Source organism: Oncorhynchus clarkii, chromosome 5 (assembly GCF_045791955.1).
Source record: "Oncorhynchus clarkii lewisi isolate Uvic-CL-2024 chromosome 5, UVic_Ocla_1.0, whole genome shotgun sequence".
Classification (NCBI taxonomy): Eukaryota; Metazoa; Chordata; class Actinopteri; order Salmoniformes; family Salmonidae; genus Oncorhynchus; species Oncorhynchus clarkii.
In genome coordinates this window covers 56791905-56816872 of record NC_092151.1, presented here as the reverse complement: position 1 = coordinate 56816872, position 24968 = coordinate 56791905, and the positions used below count along the sequence as shown (strand labels likewise).

Below are 24968 nucleotides of genomic sequence, written 5' to 3'. Positions count from 1 at the left end.
TGTATATTGTTAGTCATTTATGCCCGTGAGACTCCATCGGCTCCCTCCTGTTGTAACGCTAAACTTGCCAGGGTCAAACGTGCACAGAAATTATGTTCTTAAAGATAGATAGGTGTGCTCAAAGGGTATAGCCTACTGATCCATTTTATAATAGCTGTAGCCTATGATAAGGACTATGGGGGATGTGTTGCAGGCACAGGCAGTGTCTAGGCTGCAATGCTGGTATATCATATTGTCCCCAAATAAAACCCGCAGAAAATCCTGCAAGACAGAGGCAAGAGGTGTAGGGCTAAGGCAAGCACCGCCGACTCTCCGGTGGACAATGCTGTGTGGCATGCATGTGGTGCAGATTAGGAGGATCGTTTTTCGTTGAAAGGCAGTGAGTGCGTGTCTGCTGCAATTACCTGATTGGTGGGAGAATCTCTAAAAATGGACGTGCTGCACAGATGCATGTTCGTGGTCCCAAACAAAGACTCCTTGAAGTTATTCTGGTGTAAAACTACAGCGCGGAGCAATCAAAGGAATATGAGGGAGAGAGAGTATGCATGAGAGCAGACTGACACCATGTGTCCCTAAAATGATGGTGGGGGAAGAAGCCGTCTTTCTCTCACATTGGCTGTAACACACACGCATACGAACTACACAAAAGGCTACGCACTTCACAAAAGGCTACACACTCACACCCCTCCCCGCTTCTTCTGCTCTCATATTCTTTTTGCAGTAGCCTATGCATCATTGACAGCCCCCCGTTCCCCCATGACGGAATACTAGGGCTGTAAATAGACAGGTTATCAATTATTATCTGTCATCTATCTAGCCAAGGTCAGGAGCAAGACCACAGTATCCGAGGCAACCTTTTGAACCAGGAGCGGTGCAAGGCATTTCTCGCTGAATCGCCAGTGTTGCCCAAGTCAAAAGCCCCCTGAGGCCGGGGGAATCGTGCATTTTCACTCCACCAGAGCTGCACCCACTACACGCTTTCTTCGGGATCGCTCCGTGTGAAACGCGAGCAGAAAAAAAGAAAGTGAAATGGAACTGAGTGGCTGTGAGAAACGTTGACATTATTTCCACTTGCGGTGCGTAAAGGGGGAACAGCGGCAGTAGTAGCCTAGTCTTAACCATCACATCTATTCCTCGTGCTATATCTAATCAATTAACTTTAGCTGATTTTCAATTCATTATTTGTATTTAGGCTACGTAGAGCCTAGGTGAGTTTTGGTGTTTATTATTCTCTTACAAGGATTGTATGCTTTAAATGTGTGTGTTTTTTAAACTTGATGTCTGATATGCATAGACTAGGCTAATTGATCGAATTAATTGTAGCTCTTTCACTGTGTGCATGTAAAGCAACCATCATAAAAGATCATGATATTTTCAGCCATGTGCTGTTTATAGTCATATGGGTAGCCTGCCCTAGTGATTCATATAAAATGTGATTCCCATATGGATTTGAGGTATAGGCTATTGCCTCACTCACCAGACAGCACGGTTTTTGTCGTTGTGCCCATGTAACCGCCGTTAATTGTTGGTGTCCTGACGCTTAGCATACATTAAAATATACAAATCAATGCAGCGGTTTTTATCTCTGGATTTCTGTCAATTGATAAGCACCGCACGTTGTATGGCAGCTCTACACCTAGGAGCTAATGCTTGGAATTTGTTTTATTGTTGCACCAACTATGCTCATGTCTGCCTGTGTGTGTGTGTGTCTGTCTGTCTGTATCTACCTACTTACAGTACATACCTACCATAGTTGTATAGCTAAGTTAATTAAGTTGCATTACTGTAGAAGGTTATTTGTTTGTTTTGGAATTGAATCCTCTTTATCAGTCTGATCCTGCCTTAGTTATACACTGCCACTCTTATCCCTGCAATCAATAATAAGTTGTGAGGAGGTCCTGTGGATGTCCCGAAATGGTCGCCTAAAGTCGTCAGGTCCCCTGGTTTTTTGTCTAGTTCCCAGTTTGTCCCGGGACGTTTTTTTAGGACATTCTTGTGACATTGTGTCATGGTCCCCTGGAGGTTTAATCTAGTTCCTGGTTTGTCCCGAGGACGTTCTTTGGACGTTGTGTCATAGTCTCCTAGAGGTTTTGTCTTGTTCCCGGTTTGTCCCGAGGATGTTCTTGGGATGTTGTGTCATAGTATCCTGGAGGTTTTGTCTTGTCCCGGGGCGTCCCGAGGACATTGTGTCTTGGTCCTCTGGAGGTTTTTTTGTCTAGTTACCGGGTTTGTCCTGGGGACGTCACCTGATGGTCTCATCAACAGCAGCAGTGTGTATTTTTATTCATACAGTTTTAAGATGTAACATGTCCTCAGCTGGGATTTGAACTCATAATCTCTTGGTTCATAGCATTCCGATAATCCTGCTTCTCCACCATGTCTGGATCAGTGACTGATTTAGACAAAACCTCCAGGGGACCATGACACAACGTCCCAAGAACTGGAAACTAGAATAAAATCCCCCTTTGGGACCATCACGCGATGTCCTAAAGACTAGTAAAATGAACATCCTGAGAACGTCCTAAAAAGGTCCTGACATGGTCCTCAGTGACGTCCTGGGAGCTTACAGGGAACTAGACAAAGGTCCCCCAGAGAATATTCTCTTGGGACCATCACATGATGTCCTAAGGAATAGTAAAATGAACGTCCTGAGAACATCCTAAAATGATCCTGACATGGTCCTCAGTGATGTCCTAGGAACTTAAAGGGAACTAGACAAAGGTCCCAAGGAGAACGTTCCCTTGGGATCGTCATGCGATGTTCTTAGAATGTTCTCAGAACGTCAGAGGGATAACGTTGCACCGACAACACCCTTAAGGGACCTGATGGAAACGTGGTTGAATGTCCTCAGAATGTCTCTGGTTTGTTGGGATTAAAATTGGTGAGTTACAGGGTACCTCAACCAACTGTTATGTTGTAGGTGGGTGGAACTGTCTCCAAAACATATTATTTTAGCAATACATAAACATCGAACATCATTCAAATGTTTTCCTGCTTGCTTTTAATAAGATGTTGGAACCCCTGATTTCAGCCTCCTCCTAAAGGAGCCTCCAACTTTGTATAGAAAAGTGTTGTTTTGCTCTGGAGCAAGGACAGCATTGCCCACTGCAACACTCCACACAAACAATGTGAAGGAATTGTGTAAAAAAAAAAATCTTGCTTTTTGTCTTAGACTGAGGGACCATTTTGACTCCCACTTGAGAGCAACAATAGCCCCAGGGAAGACAGCTGTGATCTGCCATTTTCTAATCCGTCTTGTTTAATTGAAAGACTCCCCATTCAAACCCTCTCGCTGACTGTCAAACAGGTTTTCTGACCACAGACATACACAGACCTCAGTTTGTTTGAGGCACTGTCTACACCCCCTTCCTCTCCTCTCCTCTCCACGCACACACACACACACACACACACACACACACACACACACACACACACACACACCTCTCGCTCTCTCGCTCTCTCCCTCTTTTAAGGAAAATCTGGCTCCTCTAGATAAACATGTCTCTTCCCCAATGAAAGACGAGCACTCTGTTGGCATTTTACCTCCCTCACTCTAGGGTTGTCTTGTCAAGTATCTTGGCACTTGTATTTTCCCTACACAAACAGCACTTTCTTTTTGAGGGATTATGTAACACATTTATGCACCACACATAACAGCTGCATTACTGCTACACTATGTCAATTGCAAGTTGGTATCACCACATACCCTATTTCAACCTGTAGATGTTGATGTAAGCTGACATAAGCAGTTGTAAATGTTTGTACAGTGCATGGTGTTATAAATCAGTCATCAATGTCTTATTTATATATATATATATATATATATATATATATATATATATATCGAGAGAGAGAGAGAGCCTTATTTATTTTGTTTTTGTATTCCTCCATATTGTACATATTCTGATTCCTAAATATCAAAATCCGTCAGACCTCAACAGGGGTCTAATGTCAAGATGAGATGCACCTATATATATCATATGTATCAATCTACACAACAGATGGTGTGGGACATGGACTGATCCCCACATTGCACTGCTGTTGAGGTATGAAAACCTCAGACACATTTGAACATTCTCTTGGCAAAACAAAATAAGAAAATGAGAACCTCACTGTCACATTTTTGCTATTCTTCAGTACCTACATTAAGACGGCTAGCAATACCTTTCCAGAAACGTCTAGAACCTGATCTCATCGCCTGCTGGTTAGAATAATTAGCTGCTAGCAGAGAAGGCTAACAGTTAGTACCACTGTACCCATGGAGAGAGTCTGTTCCAGGCTTGGCTTCTCACCTGTATGCTCGGAATGCTAGCGAGACTGGCTGTGTGCGTGATTGGCCAAAGTCAGCACTAGTTAGTTACTTTGGCATCATCCTCTCTGTATTTATGGGTTTTCAGCACTAGTTGGCCTCCCGAGTAGCGCAGCGGTCTAAGGCATTGCATCGCAGTGCAAGAGGTGTCACTATAGTACCTGGTTCGAATCCAGGCTGTATCACATCCGGCCGTGATTGGGAGTCCCATAGGGCGGCACACAATTGTGTTACGATGAGTGAATGAGGACCCAAAAGCGAACTAACTTAAACAGAGCTTCTTTAATAACCAAACATAGGTAGGCTCAGATAGACCGGCAGATTCCGACAGGACAGGACAAGGTTACAGCAAACATGACGATAGTCTGGTTCAGGCATGAAACACAACAAACAAGAATCCGACAAGGACAGGAACAAAAACAGAGAGAGATATAGGGACCTAATCAGAGGGAAAAAGGGAACAGGTGGGAAACGGGGTGAATGGGTAGTTAGGAGGAGACAAGGCACAGCTGGGGGAAAGAGGGGGAGAAAAGGTAACCTAACAACGACCAGCAGAGGGAGACAGGGTGAAGGGAAAGGACAGAAACACACAACATGACAATACATGACAGTACCCCCCCACTCACCGAGCGCCTCCTGGCGCACTCGAGGAGGAAACCTGGCGGCAACGGAGGAAATCCTCGATCAGCGCACGGTCCAGCACGTCCCGAGAGGGAACCCAACTCCTCTCCTCAGGACCGTACCCCTCCCAATCAACGAGGTACTGGTGACCACGGCCCCGAGGACGCATGTCCAAAATCCTGCGGACCCTGTAGATGGGTGCGCCCTCGACAAGGATGGGGGGGGGGGGGGGGGGGGGGAGACGAGCGGGGGCGCGAAGAACGGGCTTAATACAGGAGACATGGAAGACCGGGTGGACGCGACGAAGGTATCGCGGAAGAAGAAGTCGAACTGCGACAGGATTAATGACCCGAGAAATACGGAACGGACCAATGAACCGCGGGGTCAACTTGCGAGAAGCCGTCTTAAGGGGAAGGTTCTGAGTGGAGAGCCAAACTCTCTGACCGCGACAATATCTAGGACTCTTAGTTCTACGCTTATTAGCAGCCCTCACAGTCTGCGTCCTATAACGGCAAAGTGCCGACCTGACCCTCTTCCAGGTGCGCTCGCAACGTTGGACAAAAGCCTGAGCGGAGGGGACGCTGGACTCGGCGAACTGAGATGAGAACAGCGGAGGCTGGTACCCGAGGCTACTCTGAAAAGGAGATAGCCCGGTCGCAGACGAAGGAAGCGAGTTGTGGGCGTATTCTGCCCAGGGGAGCTGTTCTGACCAAGACGCAGGGTTGCGAAAAGAAAGACTGCGTAAGATGCGACCAATAGTCTGATTGGCCCGTTCTGCTTGACCGTTAGACTGGGGGTGAAAGCCGGAAGAGAGACTGACGGAAGCCCCAATCAAACGGCAAAACTCCCTCCAAAATTGAGACGTGAATTGCGGACCTCTGTCCGAAACGACGTCTGACGGAAGGCCATGAATTCTGAAAACATTCTCGATGATGATTTGTGCCGTCTCTTTAGCAGAAGGAAGCTTAGCAAGGGGAATGAAATGAGCCGCCTTAGAGAACCTATCGACAACCGTAAGAATAACAGTCTTCCCCGCTGACGAAGGCAGTCCGGTGACAAAATCTAAGGCGATGTGAGACCACGGTCGAGAGGGAATGGGAAGCGGCCTGAGACGGCCGGCAGGAGGGGAGTTACCGGACTTAGTCTGCGCGCAGACCGAACAAGCAGCCACGAAACGACGCGTGTCATGCTCCTGGGTGGGCCACCAAAAACGCTGGCGAATGGAAGCAAGCGTACCCCGAACGCCAGGGTGGCCGGCTAACTTGGCAGAGTGAGCCCACTGAAGAACGGCCAGACGAGTAGGAACGGGAACGAAAAGAAGGTTCCTAGGACAAGCGCGCGGCGACGGAGTGTGAGTGAGCGCTTGCTTTACCTGCCTCTCAATTCCCCAGACAGTCAACCCGACAACACGCCCCTCAGGGAGAATCCCCTCGGGGTCAGTGGAGGCTACTGAAGAACTGAAGAGACGAGATAAAGCATCAGGCTTGGTGTTCTTAGAGCCCGGACGATAAGAAATCACGAACTCGAAACGAGCGAAAAACAGCGCCCAACGCGCCTGACGCGCATTAAGTCGTTTGGCAGAACGGATGTACTCAAGGTTCCTATGGTCAGTCCAAACGACAAAAGGAACGGTCGCCCCCTCCAACCACTGTCGCCATTCGCCTAGGGCTAACCGGATGGCGAGCAGTTCGCGGTTTCCCACATCATAGTTACGTTCCGACGGCGACAGGCGATGAGAAAAATACGCGCATGGGTGGACCTTGTCGTCAGAGAGGGAGCGCTGAGAAAGAATGGCTCCCACGCCCACCTCTGACGCGTCAACCTCGACAACGAACTGTCTAGAGACGTCAGGTGTAACAAGGATAGGAGCGGATGTAAAACGATTCTTGAGGAGATCAAAAGCTCCCTGGGCGGAAACGGACCACTTAAAGCACGTCTTGACAGAAGTAAGGGCTGTGAGAGAAGCTGCCACCTGACCGAAATTACGGATGAAACGACGATAGAAGTTCGCGAAGCCGAGAAAGCGCTGCAGCTCGACGCGTGACTTAGGGGCGGGCCAATCAATGACAGCTTGGACCTTAGCGGGATCCATCTTAATGCCTTCAGCGGAAATAACAGAACCGAGAAATGTGACGGAGGAGGCATGAAAAGTGCACTTCTCAGCCTTCACAAAAAGACAATTCTCTAAAAGGCGCTGGAGGACCCGTCGAACGTGCTGAAGATGAATCTGGAGTGACGGTGAAAAAATCAGGATATCGTCAAGGTAAACGAAAACAAAGATGTTCAGCATGTCTCTCAGGACATCATTGACTAATGCCTGAAAGACAGCTGGAGCGTTAGCGAGGCCGAAAGGAAGAACCCGGTATTCAAAGTGCCCTAACGGAGTGTTAAACGCCGTCTTCCACTCGTCCCCCTCCCTGATGCGCACGAGATGGTAAGCGTTACGAAGGTCCAACTTAGTGAAAAACCTGGCTCCCTGCAGGATCTCGAAGGCTGAAGACATAAGAGGAAGCGGATAACGATTCTTAACTGTTATGTCATTCAGCCCTCGATAATCTATGCAGGGGCGCAGAGACCCGTCCTTCTTCTTGACAAAAAAAAACCCCGCTCCGGCGGGAGAGGAGGAGGGGACTATGGTACCGGCGTCAAGAGCTACAGACAAATAATCCTCGAGAGCCTTACGTTCGGGAGCCGACAGAGAGTATAGTCTACCCCGGGGGGGAGTGGTTCCCGGAAGGAGATCAATACTACAATCATACGACCGGTGTGGAGGAAGAGAGGTGGCCCTGGACCGACTGAACACCGTGCGCAGATCGTGATATTCCTCCGGCACCCCTGTCAAATCACCAGGCTCCTCCTGTGAAGAAGAGACAGAGGAAACAGGAGGGATAGCAGACATTAAACATTTCACATGACAAGAGACGTTCCAGGAGAGGATAGAATTACTAGACCAATTAATGGAAGGATTATGACAAACTAGCCAGGGATGGCCCAAAACAACAGGTGTAAAAGGTGAACGAAAAATCAAAAAAGAAATTGTTTCGCTATGATTACCAGAAACAGTGAGGGTTAAAGGTAGCGTCTCACGCTGAATCCTGGGGAGAGGACTACCATCCAGGGCGAACAAGGCCGTGGACTCCCTTAACTGTCTGAGAGGAATGTCATGTTCCCGAGCCCAGGTCTCGTCCATAAAACAGCCCTCCGCCCCAGAGTCTATTAAGGCACTGCAGGAAGCTGACGAACCGGTCCAGCGTAGATGGACCGACAAGGTAGTGCAGGATCTTGAAGGAGAGACAGGAGTAGTAGCGCTCACCAGTAGCCCTCCGCTTACTGATGAGCTCTGGCTTTTACTGGACATGAAGTGACAAAATGACCAGCAGAACCGCAATAGAGACAGAGGCGGTTGGTGATTCTCCGTTCCCTCTCCTTAGTCGAGACGCGGATACCTCCCAGCTGCATAGGCTCAGCTCCCGAGCCGGCAGAGGAAGATGGTAGTGATGCGGAGAGGGGGGCAACGGAGAACGCGAGCTCCTTTCCACGAGCTCGGTGACGAAGATCAACCCGTCGCTCAATGCGAATAGCGAGTTCAATCAAGGAATCCACGCTGGAAGGAACCTCCCGGGAGAGAATCTCATCCTTTACCTCTGCGCGGAGACCCTCCAGAAGACGAGCGAGCAAAGCCGGCTCGTTCCAGCCACTGGAGGCAGCAAGAGTGCGAAACTCAATAGAGTAGTCTGTTATGGATCGATTGCCTTGACATAGGGAAGACAGGGCCCTGGAAGCCTCCTCCCCAAAAACAGATCGATCAAAAACCCGTATCATCTCCTCCTTAAAGTCCTGATACTGGTTAGTACACTCAGCCCTTGCCTCCCAGATTGCCGTGCCCCACTCACGAGCCCGTCCAGTAAGGAGAGATATGACGTAGGCGACACGAGCAGTGCTCCTGGCGTAAGTGTTGGGCTGGAGAGAAAACACAATATCACACTGGGTGAGGAACGAGCGGCATTCAGTGGGCTCCCCAGAGTAACACGGCGGGTTATTGATTCTGGGCTCCGGAGATTCGAAAGCCCTGGAAGTGGCCGGTGGATCGAGGCGGAGATGGTGAACCTGTTCTGTGAGGTTGGAGACTTGGGTGGCCAGGGTCTCAACGGCATGTCGAGCAGCAGACAATTCCTGCTCGTGTCTTCCTAGCATCGCTCCCTGGATCTCGACGGCTGAGTGGAGAGGATCCGAAGTCGCTGGGTCCATTCTTGGTCGGATTCTTCTGTTACGATGAGTGAATGAGGACCCAAAAGCGAACTAACTTAAACAGAGCTTCTTTAATAACCAAACATAGGTAGGCTCAGATAGACCGGCAGATTCCGACAGGACAGGACAAGGTTACAGCAAACATGACGATAGTCTGGTTCAGGCATGAAACACAACAAACAAGAATCCGACAAGGACAGGAACAAAAACAGAGAGAGATATAGGGACCTAATCAGAGGGAAAAAGGGAACAGGTGGGAAACGGGGTGAATGGGTAGTTAGGAGGAGACAAGGCACAGCTGGGGGAAAGAGGGGGAGAAAAGGTAACCTAACAACGACCAGCAGAGGGAGACAGGGTGAAGGGAAAGGACAGAAACACACAACATGACAATACATGACACAATTGGCCCAGCGTCGTCTGGGTTTGGCCAGAGTAGGCCATCATTGTAAATACAAATTTGTTCATAATTGACTTGCCTAGTTAAATAAAGTTTTTTTTTAAATATAATTTAAAAAATAACAATTCTGTGCCAGAATAGGCCTATCAAGGTTTTGTATGTGTTGGCTATAATAATGAAGGAACCACTTTCAATGTGTGTCCACTCACTGGCAAATTTGGCATACACAAGTTGGCCTACCATGCCTGTAAACCATATGCTAAAGCAATGGAATCAGGAAAATAGATTAGTGTCTAGGTTCGGGTGCAGTTCGGGTCCTCAAAGGCCGCTGGTTGTCCTGCTGATTTTTGGCTTTTAACCTGTGACTGATTTCTACCTGGAACAAGGTGTGTGCTCTTTCCAGGAAACCAGTAACATTCATTTGTCAATTAAATGCCAAAGAGAAACAAAAAAACAGCAATACTGCAGAACACGAGAGCCTGAGTTGTGCTCCCCAGGAGTTTTAAAATGTCATTCATTATCATGGACAGCCATGTGTTTTACCATTGACTACATGGCATTCAGAGCTCTTATCAATTTTAATGGAATAAATGCATTCATTATTTAAATTGAATCCATTTTAATATAGTCTATTAAAATAGCTAAGAAACGACCCTGAGCTCATTCAGTACTATAATTTTTTGTTGTTGTTAAACTTCAACTATGTGTTCTTTCAGGTTTGTCCACATCAGACGTCACAATGATGACTCCAAGAGACCCAAAGCCCAAGAAGAAACCGCCGAAAGACAGCTTGACTCTGTTGCCATGCTTCTATTTTGTAGAGGTGGGTAGAAAGATCAGCGTTATGATACAAAAGAAACAGGGAACTTCGACATGTAACAAACAACATGTTATAATGATAATCTTTGGTTGTATCTGATTGATTGATTGACTGAACGAATGAACGAACAGACAAATGAATGAACCAACTAACAAACACATATTGATTAACTCCATCAGAATATATTTGTCTGGCGCTCTGCGTTTCTCTCCCTCTCTGTGTCTTCTGGTTTGTCATTATCATGGGTGGATACATTTGGGTCAATACGCTGAAGCTGAGGATGAACTGCTTTCCTATCTTTTACGGTCACATGTCATTATTCTAAACGATCTGAACCTCATCTATTCAAGTATCTAGTTAGTCTATTTAGGGGAACCCTTCTGGTTCAAGACGCGAAACCTCTATATAGTTATCTTTAAGGTCAGAGTTAGTGGTAGTAAGTATAGTGACAAGTCTGACAGCAACCTTTCAGCTACACTTGCACTTCCTGTTTCCTGTTTCCCAGCTGCCCATTGTGGCTTCTTCTATGGTGTCGCTCTACTTCCTGGAGCTGACGGACCTGCTCCAGCCTGCCCAGGTAGGCTTCCGTTGCCATGACCGCATGCTGAGCATGCCCTACGTTGACGGTGGAGATGAGCTCATCCCTCTACTCATGCTGCTCAGCTTGGCCTTCGCTGGCCCCGCCGCTTCGGTGAGTACACCCCTCTGAACACACTTGCACTCGTGCAGACACACACACACACACACAAACACACAATGCTGCTCTGCCTGCATAAGTACCCATCTAAACACTCTCACACATGGCCTATGTGAAACACTATGTATAATTAAGCCATTATACACTCAAACTATATGGTGAAAAACATTCAGACAAAGTATAGTTGTCAAATATATAGGCTTACATTCAAATCAGACCATATAACATGGGACCAAGTTCACACATACCACATACAACAATCTAATACTCAAATAGCCCAGTCTCTGAGATGGTGTTCAACACAATGAGCAAGTCCAAATGTATTGATTAGTGCTGCCGTATCTCTTATTGTGTGATCTTGTTGTCTGGTCAGATCATGATGGGCGAGGGCCTGGTCTACTTCATGCAGTCACGCCTTAAGATCCGCCCCGGGGTGGAGGGCAGCATCAACGCCGGCGGGTGCAACTTCAACTCCTTCCTTCGGCGAACGGTGCGCTTCGTAGGTATGGTTCCACACTGTGGAGGAATGTCGCTTGTTCAGGGATATCTCCAGTGTGACAATGACTCCCTCTCGCTCGTTCTTTCTTGTTTTCACTACTCTCTCTTTCAACTCCCGTCACTCCTCCGCTCCCTCCTCTTTCTCTCAATCTCCCCGTATTTCTCTTCACATCACCACACACCCCTCTCTCTGTATTTCCGCTCTCCCTCTTCCTCCCTCTCTTTTCCTGTCATTCACCGTCCTCTCTTTTCACTCCCCTTTTTCTCTCTCGCCCTCTGTCTCTCCAGGTGTCCATGTGTTTGGGTTGTGTGCCACGGCTCTAATGACTGATGTGATTCAGTTGGCCACAGGTTATCACACTCCCTTCTTCCTGACTGTGTGCAAGCCCAACTACACACAGCCAGGGGTGGCCTGTGATAAAAACCCCTACATCACCAAGGACATCTGCTCCGGTCACGACCAGCACGCCATCGTCTCTGCCAGGTAGCTACATGACATGACATAACATAACCACCTGACCCAGGAAGGATTAAGGTTCTGTTACAGTATCCATACTAGAATACCAGTTTGAATTAAGCAATTGTTTTTGGCATTCATTGTTAGTAGTATGCTCGTCTGGATAATGGAACATAGCTTTTGTGTGTCCTCGTCTCTGTGTATCACTCATGCCGGAAGTCCCGATCAAAAAGACAGAGTGGTTCAAAGGCTCTCACTGAGGCAATATAAACACTGTAAAGGGGAAAAAAATGCATTGAGAAAAATTTATGATAGATATGAATTTAATGGGTTTTTAAGGAAATGATGTATTAAGTATTGGAATGCAGCCTTGAACAGAACATTGTATATACTCTGGCAGAGGATGAGTCTCAATACTCATGAAAAGCCTACTTTTCTTGTTTTCTTCCTCTCTGGACCACTGATCTGAACCAACTGGCTAGGTGAAATCCAAGACAAGTTTTCTGTTCCTCCATTTTGCTTCCAGATAATCCATCTCATCCAGTCTTAGATATACTAAGTGATCAGGAATTGGTGTTAGTAAGGAAGCCATTTTGGGGTGTTTCAACACAGATTCACAGATCAGTCATAGACAGATAAACAAGGATGTTTCGACACTGTACACTTAGACAGATACAGCACACCTTGACAACATCACCACAACAAGAATAACACACATTGTAGCAATGTGTAGGTGTGATCTTTATTTCACACTAGCACAGTTTTCTCCCCTTTCACATTGTGATCAAAGCTGTGGGACATATGGTGTCTGTCTGTCTGTCTGTCTGTCTGTCTGTCTGTCTGTCTGTCTGTCTGTCTGTCTGTCTGTCTGTCTGCTGCTCTTGCATTTCATCTCGCCACAAACACATTTTCTCTTTCTCGTCAGGAAAACCTTTCCCTCCCAGCACGCAACCCTGTCTGCCTTTGCTGCTGTGTACATATCAGTAAGTACACCTCCTGCAACAAATGCACTGTATGAAGTGTCACTGGATAGGTTTCCATCCATTGGCAACATATTTTCAAGCCAGTAATCAAACTCTGCACAAAAACGATGCATTTTCCCACCAGATATGGGTTTCCATCAAATTGACTTGTTGCGGATAAAAGGATGTCCGTGATGACGTTGTGCACATAAACATTGATTTTGCAGTTAAGTTCCCATGTATCGAATTTTAAAAAACAACAACAACCTAAGTGGGTTTCCAGCGCATTTTCAAATGTACTGATGGTTTTGTCACAGAAATGTTTTGCGCTATATAGCGAGTGTGCCCACTCTGGTCTTGGCACATGCACTCAAGCCAACAGCTCACAGATACAGTGTGGGCACTCTGAATAGGTTACTGACAGTACATGATGACATTATTATGGACAAAAGAGCAAGATCGTTTGTATTTGTCAAACGGCAGCCAAGCTTCTATCATCATGTCACCAGAATAAGACCCTCGGTATTTATTGGAAAGGAGCATCAAGATCACCACCCTGTGAAGTTCATCATCATTTAAAAAATATCTGTAGCCTAATAAACTGCATTCTTTCCCGAGTTGTAGTAGGAGGACCACAGAACATATCATCGCGTGACTCCAAGTTTACTTTGATATGATGGTTATTACGTACACTCAGTGGCAAGTTGATTAGGCACACCCAACTATTGTTTAATTCATTTTTTAAATTTCACCTTTATTTAACCAGGTAAGCTTGTTGAGAACAAGTTCTCATTTACAACTGCGACCTGGCCAAGATAAAGCAAAGCAGTGCGACAGAAACAACAACACAGAGTTATACATGGACTAAACAAGCGTACAGTCAATAACACAATAGAGAAAAAATAAATTCTATATACAGTGTGTGCAAACGGCAAGGAGGTAAGGCAATAAATAGGCCATAGTAGCAAAGTAATTACAATTTAGCAGATTAACACTGGAGTGATAGATGAGCAGATGATGGTGTGTAAGTAGTGATACTGGTGAGCAAAAGAGCAGCAAGGTAAATAAAAAACAATATGGGGATAAGGTAGGTAGATTGGGTGGACTATTTACAGATGGACTATGTACAGCTGCAGCAATCGGTTAGCTGCTCAGATAGCTGATGTTTAAAGTTAGTGAGGGAAATGTAAGTCTCCAGCTTCAGCGATTTTTGCAATTTGTTCCAGTCACTGGCAGCAGAGAACTGGAAGGAAAGGCAGCCAAAGGAGGTGTTGGCTTTGGGGATGACCAGTGAGATATACCTGCTGGAGCGCGGGCTACGGGTGGGTGTTGTTATCATGATCAGTAAGCTGAGATAAGCCAGTGGGTCTGGCGACAAATATGTAGCGAGGGCCAGCCGACTAGAGCATACAGGTCGCAGTGGTGGGTGGTATAAGGCGCTTTGGTAACAAAACGGATGACACTGTGATAGACTACATCCAATTTGCTGAGTAGAGTATTGGAAGCTATTTTGTAGATGACATCGCCGAGGATCGGTAGGATAGTCAGTTTTACTAGGGTATGTTTGGCGGCTTGAGTGAAGGAGGCTTTGTTGCGGAATAGAAAGCCGATTCTAGATTTGATTTTGGATTGGAGATGTTTAATATGAGTCTGGAAGGAGAGTTTACTGTCTAGCCAGACACCTAGGTATTTGTAGTTGTCCACATATTCTAGGTCCGATCCGTCCAGAGTAGTGATGCTATTCGGGCGGGCGGGTGCGGGCAGCGAATGGTTGAAAAGCATGCATTTGGTTTTGCTAGCGTTTAAGAGCAGTTGGAGGCCACAGAAGGAGTGTTGTATGGCATTGAAGCTTGTTTGGAGATTAGTTAACACAGTGTCCAAAGAAGGGCCAGATGTATACAGAACGGTGTCGTCTGGGTAGAGGTGGATCAGGGAATCACCAGCTGCAAGAGCGACATCGTTGATATATACAGAGAAAAGAGTTGGCCCGAGAATTGAACCCTGTGGTACCCCCATAGAGACTGCCAGAGGTCCCGACAACAGGCCCTTCAATTTTACACACTGACCTCTGTCTACAAAGTAGTTGGTGAACCAGGCGAGGCAGTCATTTGTGAAACCAAGGCTATTGAGTCTGCCGATAAGAATGCGGTGATTGACAGAGTTGAAAGCCTTGGCCAGGTCGATAACGACGGCTGCACAGTACTGTCTTTTATCGATGCCGTTTATGATATCGTTTAGTACCTTGAGCATGGCTGAAGTGCACCCGTGACAGCTCGGAAACCGGATTGCACAGCGGAGAAGGTACGGTGGGATTCAAAATGGTCAGTGATCTGTTTATTAACTTGGCTTTCAAAGACTTTAGAAAGGCAGGGCAGGATGGATATAGGTCTGTAACAGTTAGGGTCTAGAGTGTCACCCCCTTTGAAGAGGGGGATGACCGCGTCAGCTCTCCAATCTTTAGGGATCTCGGACGAAACGAAAGAGAGGTTGAACAGACTGGTAATAGGGGTTGCAACAATGGTGGTGGATCATTTTTAGAAAGAAAGGTTCCAGATTGTCTAGCCCAGCTGATTTTTACGGGTCCAGGTTTTGCAGCTCTTTCAGAACATCTGTGATCTGGATTTGGGTGAAAGAGAAGCTGGGGAGGCTCGGGCAAGTAGCTGCGAGGGGTGCGGAGCTGTTGCCTGGGGTTGGGGTAGCCAGGAGGAAAGCATGGCCATCCGTAGAGAAATGTTTATTGAAATTTTCGATTATCATGGATTTATCGGTGGTGACCGTGTCGCCTAGCCTCAGTGCAGTGGGCAGCTGGGAGGAGGTGCTCTTGTTCTCCATGGACTTTACAGTGTCCCAAAATCTTTTGGAGTTAGAGCTACAGGATGCAAATTTATGTTTGAGAAAGCTATCCTTTGCTTTCCTGACTGACTGTGTGTATTGGTTCCTGACTTCCCTGAACAGTTGCATATCGTGGGGACTATTCAATGCAATTGCAGTCCGCAACAGGATGTTTTTGTGCTGGTCAAGGTCTGGAGTGAACCAAGGGCTATATCTGTTCTTAGTTCTACATTTGTTGAAAGGGGCATGCTTAGTTAAGATGGTGAGGAAATTACTTTTACAGAACAACCAGGCATCCTTGACTGACGGGATGAGGTCAATATCCTTCCAGGATACCTGGGCCAGGTCGATTAGAAAGGCCTGCTCGCAGAAGTGTTTTAGGGAGCGTTTGACGGTGATGAGGGGTGGTCGTTTGACCGCGGACCCGTAGCGGATGCAGGCAATGAGGCAGTGATCGCTGAGATCCTGATTGAAAACAGCAGAGGTGTATTTGGAGGGCAAGTTGGTCAGGATAATATCAGGGGGCCCATGTTTACGGATTTAGGGTTGTACCTGGTGGGTTCCTTGATAATTTGTGTGAGATTGAGGGCATCTAGTTTAGATTGTAGGACTGCTGGGGTGTGAAGCATATCCTAGTTTAGGCCACCTAACAGAACAAACTCTGAAGATAGATGGGGGGCAATCTATTCACATATGGTGTCCAGGGCACAGCTGGGAGTGGAGGGGGAGGGGGTCTATAACAGGCGGCAACAGTGAGAGACTTATTTCTGGAGAGATACATTTTTTTAATGAGAAGCTCGAACTGTTTGGGCATATAGACCTGGAAAGTATGACAGAACTTTGCAAGCTATCTCTGCAGTAGATTGCAACTCCTCCCCCTTTGGCAGTTCTATCTTGACGGAAAATGTTGTAGTTGGGTATGGAAATCTCAGAATTTTTGGTGGCCTTCCTAAGCCAGGATTCAGACAATGCAAGGACATCAGGGTTCGCGGAGTGTGCTAAAGCGGTGAGTAAAACAAACTTAGGGAGGAGGCTTCTGATGTTAACATGCGTGAAACCAAGACTTTTTCGATTACAGAAGTGAACAAATGAGAGTGCCTGGGGACACGCAGGGCCTGGGTTAGCCTCCACATCACCTGAGGAACAGAGGAGGAGTAGGATGAGGGTACGGCTAAAGGCTAGCAAAACTGGTCGTCTAGTGCGTTGGGGACAGAGAATAATAGGAGCAGATTTCTGGGCGTGGTAGAATAGATTCAGGGCATAATGTGCAAACAGGGGTTTGGTGGGTTGCGGTAAGCCCAGGCACTGAGTGATGATAAGAGAGGTTGCATCTCTGAACACGCTGGTTATACTGGGTGAGGTCACATGTGTGGGAGGTGGGACAAATGAGGTATCTAAGGAATGTACAGTGGGACTAGGGGCTCCGCAGTAAACTAAAACAATGATAATTATCCTAAACAACAGTATACAAGGCATATTGACATTTGAGAGAGACATAAAGTGAGGCATAAAGCAATCACAGGTGTTGATTGGGAGAGTTAGCTAAGTCAAAAACGGGTAAGACAACAACAGCTAATCAGCTAAGACAACAACAACAGGTAAAATGGCGATGAATAGGCAGAGAAGGTTGGTTGACTACACACACTGCCTGAGTTTCGTGCCTAGGGCCGATAGATAAACAAAGGTAAACATAGTGGAGTACCCTGATTAATGAACAGTCCAGCAGGCATCAGCTATGTAGCCAAGTGATCATAGGGTCCAGTGTACAGCAGTAGATGAAACAGGGAAGCCGCTAGGTAGTTGTTACTACACTAGCATGCGGAGACACGGCGTTTAAAGTTAGCAGTCCGGGGTAAGTAGAAGCGTCGTCCGGCAAAGGTCGGTTGAAGGCACAGCTGATGGAATTACATCTGCGGACCAGTCGTGGTGGTACGGCAGGGTGCCGTGTCGACGAAGGGACCGGCCAGATGGCGAAAGAGGTATTGTAGTTGTGGTAATTTCGTTTGCTAGCCGGGAGATGCGCCTAGCTCAGGGCTAGCTTTGGGGCTGGGTCACTCAGTGGCAGCTAGCTAGCTGTGATGATCAATGGTCCAGGGTTTACGGCAGGAATCTGGCATTTTAGTGGAGAAAAACAGTCCGAGACTGGCAGGTATTATCCAGGCTAAAAAAACGGCTGGTGCTTGAGCAGAGGGTAAAGGCCGCTAGCAGTGGCTAACGATGACTAAATAGCTAGTAACTTAGCTAATTGGCTGGCTACCTTCTGATGAAAGTTTTGGCTATAGGGTCTAAAAAAAATAGCGGATTTGTGTCACATTGAGGGAGGCGGGTTACCGGAAGGTATATTTAATAAAAAAAATGGAAAACGCGATTGAAAATAAATTGGAATATATACAAAAAGGACGAAAAATACAAAAAGTAAATGAGAGGACAACAAACCACGTCTGCACTGCTACGCCATCTTCGATATACAGAAGGTAGCAGGTCAGACCCCCTTTGCCTCCAGAACAGCCTGAATTCTTCAGGACATGGGAACATTACTCAATTGGAATCAAGTAACATAACATGTGCCAGGAAAAACATTCCTTACATCATTACACAACCCGGCACTAGCCTGTACTGTTGACTGGATTTGCTTACGCCAAATCCTGACTCTGCCATCAGCATGACGCAACAGGAACTGGGATTCATCAGACCACTCCTCAATTGTCCAGTGTTGATGATCACGTGCTCACTGGAGCCGCTTCTTCTTGTTTTTAAGTGATAGGAGTGGAACCTGGTGTGGTTGTCCGCTGCAATAGCCGATCCATGACAAGGACTGACAAAATGTGCGTTCTGGGATGCAGTTTATTGCCATTTTTCAGCGAGCTGTTTTTGCCCACAGGACTGCCGCTGACTGGATGTTTATTGTTTGTCGCACCATTCTCTGTAAAGTCACTCGTTTTGCCCATTTAACATTCAATCGAACAGCAACTGGATGCCTCAATGCCTGTGTACCTGCTTTACATAGCAAGCCACTGCCACGTGACTCACTGTCTGTAGGGGTACCTAATATACCTAATAAACTGTCCACTGAGTATACAAAACATTAAGAACACCTCCTCTTTCCATGACATAGACGGACCGGGTGAATCCAGGTGAAAGCTATTTTCTTTTTTTGAATTTTACCCCTTTTTCTCCCCAATTTCGTGGTATCCAATTGTTTTTAGTAGCTACTATCTTGTCTCATCGCAACAACTCCCGTATGGGCTCGAGAGAGACGAAGGTTGAAAGTCATGCGTCCTCCGATACACAACCCAACCAAGCCGCACAACTTCTTAACACAGCGCTCATCCAACCCGGAAGCCAGCCGCACCAATGTGTCGGAGGAAACACTGTGCACCTGGAAACCTTGGTTAGTGCGCACTGCGCCCGGCCCGCCACAGGAGTCACTGGTACGCGATGTTGACAAGGACATCCCTACCGGCCAAGCCCTCCCTAACCCGGTACGATGCTAGGCCAATTGTGCGTCGCCCCACGGACCTCCCGGTCACGGCGGGTTACGACAGAGCCTGGGCACGAACCCAGAGTCTCTGATGGCACAGCTGGCGCTGCAGTATTAACCACTGCGCCACCTGGGAGGCGAAAGCTATTTTCAATCAGTGTAGATAAAGGGGAGGAGACAGGTTAAATAAGGATTTTTAAGCCTTGAAACAATTGAGACATGGATTGTGTATGTGTGCCATTCAAAGGGGCGGCAGGGTAGCCTAGTGGTTAGAGCATTGGACTAGTAACTGGAAGGTTGCAAGTTCAAACCCCCGAGCTGAAAAGGTACAAATCTGTTGTTCTGCCCCTGAACAAGCAGTTCCTAGGCCGTCATTGAAAATAAGAATTTGTTCTTAACTGACTTGCCTAGTTAAATAAAGGTTAAAAAATAAATAAAGAGGGTGAATGGGCAAGACAAAAGATGCCTTTGAATGAGGTAGGTGCCAGGCGCTCACTGCAACGGTGCTGGGTTTTTCAAATCCAGCCAACTTGACACAACTTTGGGAAGCATTGGAGTCAACATGGGCCAGCATCCCTGTGAAAGGCTTCCAACGCCATAATACATTTTACAGACACAAAAAGATCCCACCTTGTTGAGCGTATTTGGTTTTTGTCGAAATTATGGAACGTTTTTTATCCGACATGTACTAAACCTGGTTAGGGACCATATTACATGTTACAGTGGACACACCAATTAAAGAGGCAGCATTGACATTCATGTAAACAAAAGCATCCAGAGAGTTCATAGCACGGTTAGAGTGTATTGCTAGGGCCAGGCGAAATTTTATGTGGCAGTGTTTCTCATAGGCCCCTAAGACTCAAATGAAAAAGTGCCTGTCGCTTTAAGTCAATTTATAAACAAAAACTGTGACTAAACATGATTGGCTAGTTTTATTGATTAAACATGTCGAAAATGCTGTCATGATAAGGAAGGATCCACCCCAGATTTTGGCTTTTTTTTTGTGTTGTTCAGTGGCTGACCAAGTACAATAGCAGATTGATTAGCCACAAATTGGGGAATTGTGTGCTAATATTGTTTGAGAATAAAGTGGAATTGTAACCAAAGTATTCACACCAGATTCTCAATGTACAAATCCCTTGCGCAAATCTGTCCCGACTATTTATTTTAAGTAAGAGCTTATTGTATTGTGCCATGCTGGCCTTTCCCCCATATATATATTTGATGGTTTAAATTGAAAAGTTTGCCTCAAACCGTTTAAAATATTATCATCAAGCTTAAAATATGTGGATTGAATTAAGGGAAAACATGTACAAGGCATTTTTGGTTAATAAATAGCTCATGAACTTAATGGTTTAGAACCCGTTTCTGAGCAGGAATAAAACGTATCATATACATAGAAGAATGGAATGTATTTCAGTTTTTCTGTTATAATATATCTCACCGTGTATTTTCTCAATTTCTCTCTACTTGCAGATGTACTTCAACTCAACCATCTCAGACAGCACCAAGCTGCTGAAGCCAGTGTTGGTGTTTGCGTTTGCCATCGTGGCGGCGCTAACCGGCCTCACCCAGATCACCCAGTACCGCAGCCACCCCATTGACGTCTACGTGGGCTTCCTCATAGGGGCCGGCATCGCTGCTTACCTGGTAAGACCTAACTTCCAATGACATCTATCTTGACTTGTGACATTTATTTGACAGTGATGATGCATATTAATCTTTATTTCTTTTTTTATCTGCAGGATTGACAGGTGGTTAAAACATTTAGGAACATGACATTTAAGGATTCTGTCAAAGCGGATTTAAAAAGGGCTATTCGTGCGCGCATACATTTCTGAAAGGGACAGTACCATTCAAAAGTTTGGACACACCTACTCATTCAAGGGTTTTTCTTTATTTTTACTATTTTCTACATTGTAGAATAATAGTGAAGACATCAAAACTATGAAATAACTTATATGGAATCATGTAGTAACCAAAAAAATTGTTAATCAAATATTTGATGTATTTGCAAAGGGAGTCTACCGACTACTTCCTGTAGTAGCCAAAACGATTCTGCAATTTGATTTCAGGCGAGCACTGGAGAGGAAAGTGTTATTCACTAGACAGTGATGTAGAATTTCAGCTGATCAAACTGCACTGCATACCATCTCTCCCTCCCCCACTTAAACGGCTTACCTGCAGTTTAGTGCTAGGCTCTTTGATATCTCCAGATTGCTGCTCTTATTGAAGTTTTTCACACTCCTCCCTCTCTCATTTGCTTTCCGCTTTCACACGACTATCTGTCCTCAGGGAGGGATGTAGTTCACTTTCATGCCCATCATTTCATTCCCTCTCTCTCTCTCTCTCTCTCTCTCTCTCTCTCTCTCTCGCTCTCTCTCTCTCTCTCTCTCTCTCTCTCTCTCTCTCTCTTTTATATATATATATATATATATATCTCCCTCTCTCTCCATTTTAGACACTCTTTTTCCATCCTTCGTCTGAATAGGGATTATTTGAACAGATTCTGGAATTGTCTTTCTATGACATTCTGTCTATCTATGGTGGGGCCTACTCTGCAAATATCATTTGTCTTATCATGCTCTCTCATTCGTATGTCATTTTTTCTCAGAGCTCTTTTCTGTCTCATATCTCTTCCCTTCTCTCATTTCCTCTTGGTCCCTATGTTCTCTCACTCTTATCGGAGATAGCGAGCGGTGGTTAGAGCTAGCTCGTCAGTTCTGTTTAAGTCGGCTTCCTCTGGAGTGTAAAGCACAGGGCAATAAACCAGGCAGACGAATGATAGTGAATGATAATGACTTTCCACAGGACTATTATGCCGAGTAGCTGTGGAGGGATTTCAGGCGACCAAGGCCTTCTCTTCTTCTCTTCCAGGCTTTCCATGCCGTTGGCAACTTCAGGTCCTCCGACGACATCATCATCAAGCCAGCTCCGCCCCCCCAGAAGGAGGACGCCCTGCGAGCGCTGACCCAACGGGGCCACGACTCGGTCTACAACAAAGGTGTCGCCTCAGCATCGGAGAGCGCCGACGAGATCGCCGCGCCGCCCTCCCTGGACCGGCTGGAGGGCATGGGGCGGCCACTACAGCGCGAGAAAGCCTCTATCGGGAGCTTGAAAAGGGCCAGTGTGGACGTGGAGCTCCTGGCGCCCCGCAGCCCCATGGGCCAGCAGACCATGGTGACCTTCAGCAACACGCTGCCCAGATCTAGCATGAACGCTAACGGGGGCCTGGGCGCTAACGGGGGCCCAGAGGAGTCCATGATGCCTACTCAACCCGTACAAAGGAGGCTCAAGGCTGTGCAAGTGCCCATGGACCCCATGCGCTCACAGCAGTTGGTGACGGAGTGGAAGCAGAAGTCCATGGAGATGCGGGGTCTGAGCCTTAGGGATGAAGCCGAGCGAGATGCCAGTGAGGAGGGCTCCGAAGGGGGGGAGGAAGGGTCCGAGGACGGGGGGCCACAGGCCTCGCTCTATCCATCTATGGTGCAGTCCAACAGGGGAGCTTCTGCCGGTCCAATCCCCGTCAGTGTGGGGCCTCCAGGTAGTGCCAGGGTGGTGGCAACTCCTAGACCCCCCCACATCCCCGAGGCGGGTCCCCCGCCAGTGTCGCCCAAAAGCGCACTAACCCGCGCCAAGTGGCTGTCCATCACAGAGAAGAGCGGTGGTGGCGGGTCGATTCGCGGGGCACCCAACCAGCCGCGCATCATGCAGGTGATCGCCATGTCCAAGCAGCAGGGTCTCCTCCCTTCCTCTTCCTCAGGGGGCACGCCCAAGTCCTCCGAGACCACCTCCACCTCCTCCTGCACCTCCTCTACGGCCAGTGCTGATTCGCCCCACTACCGCCCGCCCTCAGAGGCCCAGCGTGATTCGGCCATCATCACCGTAGACGCCCACGCCCCCCACCACCCGGTGGTGCACGGTGGCCCGCCCCCCTGCTCGGGCAACGGGAACCCCTGGGAGTGGAGGGGCGCGTCCAACGGCAGCGACCCTCGAGACTCCTACGAGCTCAACAACCTGAACCGCGGCGACAGCGTTGGTGCTCGCGGCAGCACTGGCAGCTTCCGGCCACACCAGACCATCTCGCCGTGCTCTTCCACCGGCGACGGAGACCCAGAGATGCTTCCCCCTCTGCCCCTCCCCCACGCGGAGGTCCCCCACGACGGGAGAAGCCGGGAGTCCACCTTACGACGCAAGACTGCACTAGTCCTCCTGGAGAGGGACATTCAATTTCAAAACAAGAGTGAGCAGGAGAACTACTATAAAAAAATACAGGGTGGCCGGAGGTATAAGGATTAGTCACTAACTAACTGATAAGCCTTACAGTCAAACCACAAAACAGCACAAAACCTGGACTGACAAGCTGGGCTCTGCTATTACGCATCTCTCGGACTTTGTGTGTTATCAAAGGAGCTGTGCAAAACTGTTGTAGGCTACTACGATGTATGCTAGACGGAGGGAAACATCTTGAGTTGCTGTGGGACCCTGAGGTATTTTCAGGAGCACATAGACATTTTTCAAAGGTTCAAATCAGAAGCACACCACCCCGCAACACAAACCCCAAAAAAAGGACAATGTATTAAAGCTCCGTCTACTGAGCCGAACCAGACAGTTTTGTTACATTTCTTTATTGACTCCATCTTCCTTTCAATGTTTCCCCTGTTATGACCACTCAATGGGCTGATTGTCTAGTGTTGGAATGGCATCTACTGTATGTTGTGTTCTCTCCGGTGTTAGTGCTTGATTGCTAATGTGTAGATTCTGAGCATGTATGTCTGGGTGTTTTTGTGTGTTTGGGTCAGTGGGTCAGGTGCTTGTGTGTGTGGGTGTGTGTTGAAGAAGAAGTGTGCTTTCAACACACAAAAAGATGTTATTCTGCGGCAGAATGTTCGGAGGGCCCCTGATGGGGCCCATTCTCGACAAAGTTCAGACCTTGAACTTAACTTCAAAATGAAGAACAACAACAAAATGTAACATCAACTTCCTTCTTTTAGTGGAGAATACCACGAGGACTGAATGGCTGTAGAAATCGTGCAAAGGAGTGCTTTTCAATTTCAACATTTCCGTATGGATATTACTTTTGAGACAGCGACGGGAGTACCCCTTGACTTAAAGCATTAACCGTGTGTATTTTTTGGGCTGGACACGGTATAAGAGAAACCACAATAGGAAAAGTGACATCAGTCATTTGATCAAAGCAATAGAGGCAGTATGTGTAAAATAGAATGGGTTATTTTGAAGGTTTCTTTTTGCTGATCGTTGAAAGTGAACATGTATACAAATCAGCATACTCCTGCGGATGGACTACTGCATGTATGTGGCTGTTAGGTTGGAAATACTACTTTGTCAGTAAACAAGAACAACAAAAAAAGAAATTAAAAGTTGTCGTTAGTAACTGAACTGTAAGGTACCAGTGTGGCAAATGTTGCATATCTGAGACTTTATTGTCCACCAAAGCCCTTCAACTTACAATCAGAAGATGTGTCAATTCCTCACAACAGCTTTAGAATATGCTGTATTTTGGCTTCTTTCAAAGCGCGTTCTAGTGCTGCGCACGATAATTCCAGCCGTGTGCCTTTTTAAAGGGAATTTACCCACTGTTAAGGAGATCGCATTCATGGTAAATGCTGCAGCTCAAACGTAAAT

At 47.0% G+C, this 24968-nt stretch overlaps 1 protein-coding gene across 1 annotated transcript; it reads left to right on the top strand.

The window, feature by feature from the left end:
• Positions 1-701: 701 nt before the first annotated feature.
• On the top strand, positions 702-24697 carry LOC139410109 (phospholipid phosphatase related 3b). The gene is made up of 8 exons (XM_071155552.1): positions 702-1076; positions 10292-10398; positions 10901-11086; positions 11466-11595; positions 11879-12074; positions 12973-13030; positions 20799-20972; positions 22200-24697. The coding sequence occupies exons 2-8, from the start codon at positions 10315-10317 to the stop codon at positions 23619-23621; spliced, it is 2250 nt and encodes a 749-aa protein (XP_071011653.1). The 5' UTR covers positions 702-1076; positions 10292-10314; the 3' UTR covers positions 23622-24697.
• The last annotated feature ends 271 nt before the right edge of the window (positions 24698-24968 follow it).

Bases quoted from the DNA above. Each gene is read 5' to 3' on its own strand.
- LOC139410109 (XM_071155552.1), top strand. From the start codon at position 10,315: ATGATGACTCCAAGAGACCCAAAGCCCAAGAAGAAACCGCCGAAAGAC. The intron at 11,087-11,465 runs GTGAGTACACCC...TTGTCTGGTCAG, and splicing joins TCGCTGGCCCCGCCGCTTCG to ATCATGATGGGCGAGGGCCT. The intron at 12,075-12,972 runs GTAGCTACATGA...CTTTCTCGTCAG, and splicing joins CACGCCATCGTCTCTGCCAG to GAAAACCTTTCCCTCCCAGC.